The 9372-nt window shown below is 42.1% G+C and overlaps 1 protein-coding gene across 5 annotated transcripts in view; it reads right to left on the bottom strand.

The window, feature by feature from the left end:
• Positions 1–9372, bottom strand: part of SON (SON DNA binding protein) — a 65993-nt gene continuing 56621 nt past the window's right edge. For all 5 annotated transcript variants that reach the window (XM_019528844.1, XM_019528845.1, XM_019528846.1 and 2 more), the window contains 3 exons: positions 2773–2841; positions 2559–2674; positions 1–1040 (listed from right to left, as the gene is read on the bottom strand). In XM_019528844.1, the coding sequence (XP_019384389.1) occupies positions 882–1040; positions 2559–2674; positions 2773–2841 (344 nt within the window). In that variant the 3' untranslated portion in view covers positions 1–881. The remainder of the gene's footprint in view (positions 1041–2558; positions 2675–2772; positions 2842–9372) is intronic.

Here is a 9372-nt window from a genome sequence, read left to right as displayed (position 1 = left end):
TTAAGATTATGAACTTGTGCTGCTTTATTGACTGACTTGGGTACAACAATTTAAGCATCATTCTACCCCCATCCAGTTGAAGATTTGTTATAGTTTAAAATTCACATTAACCACACATTCATACAATCAACATCAGGCAGTGTGTTAATTTGAGATTGGAATAGACAACTTCATATTTCCTTATCAGAACATGCAGGGAGAGAGACTTTCACATTGTGATTCTGATCAGTTACATCACTGGACTTTCTTCCCTCCCACTTCAGGCAGGTCTTTTGCCTAATCGTTTTAGTGCTAGAATGTTAGGCCATAAGGCCAGTTGCAGAACACCACTGAGAAACCCCAAACAAAATTCAAAAGGAGAAGCAAGTAATGGTAGCTCTGTACAACAGTGCTACCATTACCTACTATCCCGTAGGGGTAACTGGCCCAGTATCTGTCCAGCAGTACATGCCAGCCTTTTCTAGACTAGGGTAAGCTGTGCAGCCTTTAACTGGCTATAGGCAAAAGTACAACAGTAACTTTACCAAGACCAGGGACAACTGCATCATAGTATAAAACAGTATGAAAGTGTTAACATTCCGTATTGAAGAGAAACTGCATGAGTTTTAAAACAAGGGTTTAGATTATTGATGCCTCCAGAGTCTGTCTTCCGATTTTAGTCATTTAAGAAATAATTACATCACTAATGTAAACAATATAAACATACCAAAAACTAAGTATGATTTAAATACATTTTTGATGGTACAAAAGAAAAGCTTGCGGGTGTCTGTACAGTTTTTACAACATGGGAATTGCCAACGTATTTACAAAATGAGACGGGCAAATACCTTCTTTGTGCAGAGTAAAATTATCCGAAATAATGTCAATATAAAAAACAATATCTAGCGGTGTGAGGCACTCCTGAACATGGTGGTATTAGCCATGCTTTCCTTTGGTACAAGTCCCATTGCTTGGAGGGCCGCAGTTGCTGCTGTGGCTTTAGCATGCTTCTTATTAAGGCTGGCAAAGGTAGGCCTGTATTCATTCCCATTGACCATCACCTGTTCAAGAGAAATAAACAATAGTCATTTACATTTTACCACTCCCTCCGATTTATCTATTTCCCTCACATCAGTGCACTTGGCACCTTGAGACTGTGCCTTCAAATAACTGAATTACCTTTGAAAAGGACTAAAGATCTCTTATCATGCAATGCAGAAAGCAGTCTCATAGATTAATATAACATCTATTACTGATATTCCTATGCTTCCCTTCTCAAATCCAGAGGGAAGCATAATTCAGAAGTATTCTTGAAAGAAGGGTATTTCTATTCAATTAACACATTAAGGCTGAGTGCCATTCTGGTAGGCATTGTGCAAACATGAAGAGGAAGACGATCCCTGCCTCACAGTGCTTGCAATTTACACCAAACAAACATCGGGAAAATATCAAAAGTTCCAACTTGTTACTTTAAAAACAAAGCCAACAGGAAGTGCTGTGCTTAATTCTGCATCCTCTTCATTGTTCAGCAGCCCAGACAGCCTGCAACACAACTCGTACAACAAGAACAAATCAGACTATGCAGCAAGCCTCAGTTGTAATTTGCTCTTAGCACAGATCTGCCAGTGAAAGCTGTCTGCATACACAAAGCTCAGTTGTTTTTACCACTGTCCCATCAAATTGTTGTTGATCAACTGTGGAAAGGACTAAAAATCCTTATCATGCAAAACAGAAAATTCTCAGAGTATAACATCTATTACTAATATTCCTCCTGTTCACTGCTGTACTGCCTAAGCTCCACTCAGGATGGCTTCCTGTTGCATTTGTACAGTGTACCTAGCAGAATTGTACAATATGGAATACTTAAGGCAGCGAGCGACAGGATCATAACCTTTGTTTTGTCACTTCTAAGTTATTCCAAGACCACCTCATGAGGCCAGACAGGCAGGGGTTTAGAACTGTATTTCTAATCTAATATGGAAGGTGGCCAGGTACTGACAAGATGAGATAAGAACTACCAGAATTTTTCATTAAGAAACTTCTTGTATGGTTAATGCAAAAAATAGGTATGTCTGAATTTCTTCCTTCCATAAGCCAAACTTTGAAATGTGTGTAAATCTGCAGCTCTTGTTCCCACAAAAGTCACTTACACTTTGTTACTACCCAATTCTCTGTCAACTCTTTACAGAAGAAAGATCCAGCCCAGGAAGAGAAAGTAAATGCGGGTTATACTAAGCTAAAATAGGAAATAAAAAGATAAATCCTGTCACTTTCTCCACAAACGTAGTACCCCGTAAGGCTATTCCTGGGAATAAAGAGATAAGATTGAACTCCAAATTGTTTTTTCTGTTTAAACAAAAACTGGGGAAAAATATCTCAGCTTCTTTCTTAATAGTCAGAAATGTGCCTGTAGGATCTGGGTTTAGATTGATAGTTCCTTGTAAGAGGGATTGTGTACTCCTATGTGTTTAGACGGTGCCTAATGCATTGTGAATGCTAGTAGAACACAAATATAGCAATGCTTAAAGCCTCATCTTAACAGAGTATGTAATACATGAGAAAAGAGAATTCAAGTTTACCTTAAAGATAAAGTGTTTGCGATGATCAGGCCCACTATCATCCACCAATACGAATTCAGGTGGTGACCATCTTCTTTTATTACAGATCTCCATCAGTGCAGAAACTGGATGTTTACCTTAAAGACAGCAACATATTTGTTTTCTAAATCAATTCTACTGATACAACCAAATATATTAACTTAAACATATTTTAAAGGAGTAAAAAAGGTCTCACCTGAAAGATCCTTCATCACACTGAAATGTCCGGATCTCTTTTGTGCCTTTTCTCCCACTGCAACAAGCCCTAAACAAAACAGAAAACAGATTTTTATCCTGTGGTTTTCTCCCTGTACACACCTGATTTTGCAATGATGTCTTGAGAATAGCACGTCTCTCATTCCATCAACCAATAACCTGCATCAATGTGCTTTACTATGGCGACAGCAACCACAGCCCAACTGTCCACTCAAAGTTTTTTAATGTCCCCTTTATTCAGCACTACTTTTCCTGCCCTTCCTTCTCCACTCTTCCATTGCAACAACTTTTGCTGTAAGGCTGTAACTAAGCTACTGGGAAATTCAGAGAGTTAACATAAAGGATGACAAGCATAAATACCTTTACAGAGGTCAGCATCAAAAGTCACATATGACCTTTATAGGAAACAGACCAAGAGCTGGACTGAAATTCAGAAGCAAGCCACCAAAGTCTTTTTGCCACCACCCCATTTATTTTAGTCATTTGCACATTTCCCATTTTAAATTTAGAAACTTCAAAATTTATTCAATTTTTATGAAAACTAATTCATTGCCTTGTGCCATTCAAATCATTTGAAGGAATTCAGTATTTACAATGACTCCTGTGTGACCCGTGCTCTCATTCTACAGTTACCAGATTTTTTTCACTTCTTGCCCAAATTTATACTCAATTTACAGTGAATTAAATTTAATTTGGACAAACGCAGTGCATTCGCTATAAGTAACAAAAAGCGTGGGGTTATCTCAGTGATGTAAAGGACATGTCCCAATGAAAGTTGCTGGGAAACTTCCTATAAAAGAGTCAGTTACAGATTTTTTTTGTTTGCGAAGTCTCCTTGGCACAGTTACTTTTATCCTGAGTAGTAAGAATGAACTAATTTTAAGGAAATAGGCTCCTTCTGTTTCTATATAACAGTTAATTGGTACTACATATTTGGTTCTCAAGGAGGAGGATATAAGCTTAAAATTAAAATGCTCTGTACAGTTCTAAGGCAGCGGCCATCAATCTTGTTTTTTATGGATTACTTTTGTACAATAGATTTCCTCCTTAAAAATGCTCTCTCTCCAGTCCTTCAATCTATGTTTACATCCTGGATCTTAAAAATGTGAAATAAAATGTAATTTCACTGCCCAGTACAAAAGCAAAGTTGCAGGGCAACCCACTTCCTTTCCCCTCAATTATTTTTTCTTTTACCCACGTGAATTTCAAAAATACCCTAAAAGAAATAATTTTATATACAGATGTGCACATATACACACACACGTGCGCGCGCGCGCAATGGTTTTGAATTTTTTTCCTTCAGTCTTTCATTTTATTTTCCTTGTTTCTTACCTCTATTTGAATCTGGGGGATAAGGGTGTGAAGGAGAAAGATAGTAGATTTTTTCCAGGCTCCTCCTCTTCATCATGTTTTATTCTAACTTGCCTCCTTGCCACATCTTCACTCTTAACAGCTATACTTCTCAAGTATAGCTTACTTCAAGGAATTTTGGTTCCAAGTGTTATGTTATACCCAATTTGAACTGCTAGTTTCTTAAATGTTCTTAATATTATTTACATCAGAAATAAATCACAAATATGAGTTAACAGTCACATACAATGAAGGAAAATAGCCTAATGCTTTTTAACTCTCCTGCATTAATAACCTGTGTCCCTCCTTTTTAGTTTTGCCAGGCACTGTGTCCCTTGAAAGGTTAAGAAACATGCTCAGAACTAAATCTAATGGACCACAGAAATGCTCTGCTTTCAACTGAAGCACTATGGTTTTGCATCTCTAGCTGCAGTGGACAAAGCATTTCCAGCTTGCTGGAAGACAGCAGACTTCAGTTACCAAGTGCTGTCTTGGGCCTGGAAGCTACTTTGGGCCAGCACCTAGAACAGGGGCAGGCAATTATTTCAGGTGGAGGGCCACTCACCCAATTTTGGCAGGCTGTCAAGGGCCACATGGGTAGCCCTGCCCCTTGACAGGTGCCCCGCCCCCTGGTCACCATTTTGGGACCAATGTCCCAGGGCCAGAAGTGGTAGGGCCCAAAGTGGGGCACAGGTTGTCAGGGGTCTTTGGAGCCAGGCTGAGCTGCACCACCAGGGACAGGGGGGAGCTGGCCCAGCTCCACAGAGGCCCTGCTGGCTGGGACCCCATGCTCCTGCACCCCTGCTCTGGGCCCTGCCGGTGTGGGCCCCATCCTCCCGCTGGCTCCTGCACCTGCTCACTTCCAGTGCGCTCCAGCCCCACAATATAGGGGGAGGACAGCACACAGTCCTGAACCCCTGTTTGCCAGCATGGAAGAAGCTGGTGCTGAGCGCGGGGAAAAGTGGCCCCTTGCCCACCCCATGGCTGGTGCTCCCTGCTGCAGGCAGTTGCAGCCCATGCGGGGCTGCCTGTGCCTGCTCCGGACAGCCCCGGACAGGCTGCAAGTGGCTGCAGCATGGAGCACTGGCCACTGGGCAGGTGAGGAGCAGTAACTCACCCCCGCACTCAGCTTTTCCCTGGAATCCTTCCCTGCCCTTCCCCCTTACCTAAGCTTCCCGCATGGGGCAGCCACATGGTCCCAGGCCAGAAGCGGGCCACACAGGCCCTGCTGTTGTGGGAGCCTGCTGGGCTTCCCCTGGGTCCTACTGTCCTTGGTTCCTGCCATTTCTGACAGGAACCAGGGGCAGGTGAATATTCATTTTCTAAATTTTTTAGGGGCCCCACAGGCCAGAGAGAATGGCCTTGCAGGGCAGATGTGGCCCACAGGCCGTATTTTGCCCACCCTGACCTAGAAGGTGGGTCTGAAGGGGCCAAGCCATGCGAGAGCCTGGCAAAGCCTGGATCCAGGTCTTTGTCTCCTGTAATAGCTTTCACTGAACAAAACAAATTGCTTGTCCCTTCTTGTGTGCTTTCAGAAATCAACAATTCACTAGTTTTGCATTATTTTAAACAAAACTTTAAAAATTATTTTTCTTTCAATATAGGCAATAAAAAGAAAACTGTCTATCCATATTCCTGTTCTTGTGATACCCTCCATTAAAGTTCCAAATTGCCTTTCAGTGGTACACACCTATACTGTCCGTGGTTGTTCTCAAACCTTTCCCTGAAATAGTCTGGTCTGCACAGCACATGTTCAGCTTTTTAAAAATACTATTACCAATATATCCCATACAGTTATTGCCCTCCCACTGTATCAAGAATTGCTTCAGCTAGCTGTATCAAATGAACTATTCTTGTTGCTTCTTCCAATTCAAGATATCTTAATGTTAGGCACCCATGTCTGATTAGCCGAACATTAAGATGCACTTCTCTATTACTCTGGCCTTAGCTGTTACGGAGCTTTGTGTCAAGACATGAAGGGATACAGTATTCTCCATACTGCTAAGACTCCAAACAGCAAAATAAAGATGAAATTAAGCAACTCTAGAATAGCTGCAAGGTTCTCAAGTATCTACAGATGAACTTGCATCAGGAATGGGGAATGAACATCAGGTACTTGCAACTGACTGCTCACAAAAAAGGCACAGACCAAGAGCTATTCAGAATTATTGAAGCAATTCTTAATATTTTTAAATTGAAAAGTAGAAGGCAAGGCAAAATTAATTAGATTATTCATTATAAATTATCGTCTCCTTTCAGCCAAGCAATGACAGGGAAAGCACAAGCACAAGATCCATACAGTTGTGGCCCTTAGGCACTACTGTAATAGCAATTCTAACAATAATAAATCTCTACAGGTATTACAAAGAGCAGAAAAAGGGAAAGGAATTGTCCTGAGTGGCTCACTGAGCAATGGAATGAAATTAAAAAAGGAAAAATTTATGCCAGCAGGAAATCCATCCTAAGAGTAAAACACTATTGTAAAATAACCTCTATATACGTTAAAAATTTATGCAAAATGTACTACAGGGAACAGCGCTGGCAAACCCCCAGGATACTGAATATGCTAGTCTAAGATAGGCCTTTTCCACATTTTGCTTGCATGACAACTGTTTTCTTGTTTCTAGAGGGCATCTTAGATTCTGACAGGACAAAGCATGTAGCTTCTGTGAGGACTGGGTAAAGGTACAATAGCTGTTCAGCTTCTAGGTATGCCAGGATTTGAGCTTTTCCCAGCTAAAAACTTACAGCACATTTTGAACAGTGTGCATAAAAAATGGCTGCAGATCAGCAATCTGCTTTCTGCTAGGCCTCAGACCCATGCAATCTTTCCTGAAAGAGTTGGCAGACTTTGAAACAATAGGCTAAACTATTTCTTTACCCAGATTCAGCCCCTAGCTTGCTGAAGTTATTAACCCTCTTTGTGCTTCTAAGACATTATAATTGGTAACCAGTTTAGACAGCATTGGCAACATGTAGGGGGTGCAAGTAGGTGCACGTGCAAACCCTGAGATCGGTGGTGCATCCCCTGTGATTCCCCCCCACCGCCGGCAGTGCCTGCAAGCAGTTGGCACTCCCCCCCCCCGCCATCGCTAGTGTCTGCGGGTGGCCGCCAACCACTGATCAGCACTTCCCCCCCATGCCATCACCACCTGTAGGAACTCCCCACTCACCACCACCACACCTCCACCTCCTGTGGGCAGTCACATACCACCACCCCGCCAGCCTCCAGGGGCACGTCATTCATGTTAGACAGTATAGGGAAACTTGCTGAAACAGACATGATGATAAGTGAGCAGACCTTACTCCTTGGACGAATAGGGACAGCTTTGTTATTTATGGGATTTGGCTTCCCCTCCTTACTCATGTCTACAGTCTCAGGGTGCAATCCTTTGCTATACCTGGATTCTCAGGTTCCAGCGGTAGCTAAGAGGCCTTTCACCAACTCCATCTAGTGTGAAGGCTGCAAACTTTTCTTTCAGATCCAGATCTGGCCACAACCACCTATGCTTTTGTAAACTCAAGGCTAGACTACTGCAATATGCTCCATGTTGGGCTGCCCTTGAAGGCTATAGCTGGTGCAAAATGCAGCAGCCTGCCTTTTGACAGAGGTGGGTTGTTGGGAGCAAACTACTCCAGTGCTGCGAAGTCTGCATTAGCTTTCACACACAATTCAAGGCTCTAGTCTTGACATATAAAGCCTTTTATGGCCTGGGTCCTATATACCTAAGCGACTGCTTCTTTTCATATGTTCCACCACAACTGTCAAGTTCACCTTCAAGTACCATTTGTGTGTCAAGCTTGATTTGTCCAAACCAACTGGGAGGTCTTTCTGCTCAGTTGCTCCTCAGCTCAAAAACTCCCTCCCCCTTGAGGTTCATACAGCCTGAACCTAGCCATGTTTCAAAAACATCATAAAACCTCTTTATACAGGAAAGTGGTTGGTCCAAGACAAAAAGAAATGCAAAACTCTAGCTGGTCTAATAAAAGGTATAATCTTTGAACCAAGAGTTGTGGAGTTTTGCATTTCTTTATACAGGAAAGCATTTAGGAGGTAGGGTTAAGCTTTGGGTATTCTTTCTATCACTTTTTTTTCTTAATTATTTACTGTTTTCATGACCATTATTCTAAGCTCCCCTGAGCCCTTCTGTGGAGGGTGACATAGAAATCAAATAAATAAATATAGTATGCTTAACTATATTTGTTCTTTACTTGGTCTGTAACTATTTCCAATTACTTCTCTTTACTCCATAGGTAAACCACCCACTTTCCATTTCAAATGGGCAGTTCACAGTAAGTTAAACAAAAACAACATAACTGATAATATTTAGCACAGCCTGCTTCTCTCTCATACTAGAGTAAGGGCATTCTCTGTCCCAAAAGCTCATCTAGTCTCTCCCCACTACAAAGTAGTCCATTACAAGATTGCACCTCATAAATCTTATTTCTCAGTTGTGCCAGCAGTTCCCCTGAATGTTTGTGTTGTATCCTTTAATTTCCCCTCACCTTGCTTTTTAAAATGTCACACACAATGATCTCCTGATCTTGATTCAAACCTTCGTACAGTATTTTTATATTTAAAAAAATCATTAGGACCAAATGCCCAATCAGATACCACTCAGAGGTCCTCAGACACTTAACGGTCTTAGTATCATGGGGCATTTATACACATACTGCAGTCTGCTCCAATGCATCAGAAATCCAGCATGCCAGAGCAGACTTGATCGAGTCTGAGCAGCACACAAACTGACACGCCCATCGCTGCATCACATGCATCTGTATAAATGACAACATGCACATCATCACTGAGCAAATGACGGCAGCACGTTTTTGAACCAAAACACATCCAAGGTGTTTTAGTTCAAAAGCACACTGCCATTTTTCTCAGCGCTGATGTGCATTTGGCCATTTATGCAGATGTACACAACACAGCACCGCGCACTTTTAGAAGCGTGATGAAATCATCAAAGCTAACCACACTTTATCATGCATCACCAGATGCATGATGAACAGAACCAAGGAGGTGATACTTCCCCTCTATGCAGCACTGGTCAGACCGCAGTTGGAATACTGCGTCCAGTTTTGGGTGCTGTACTTCATGAATGATGTTGATAGACTCGAGAGGGTCCAGAGGAGGGCTACTCATGTTTAGTGGCTTACAGGACAAGCCCTATAAGGAGAGACTGAGGGACCTGGACCTCTTCAGCCTCCACAACAGAAGGCTGAGAGG

The sequence above is a fragment of the Crocodylus porosus genome, unplaced genomic scaffold, assembly GCF_001723895.1.
Source record: "Crocodylus porosus isolate Cpor-Errol unplaced genomic scaffold, CroPor_comp1, whole genome shotgun sequence".
Taxonomy (NCBI): domain Eukaryota; kingdom Metazoa; phylum Chordata; order Crocodylia; family Crocodylidae; genus Crocodylus; species Crocodylus porosus.
This window is presented reverse-complemented; position numbering and strand designations above follow the sequence as displayed.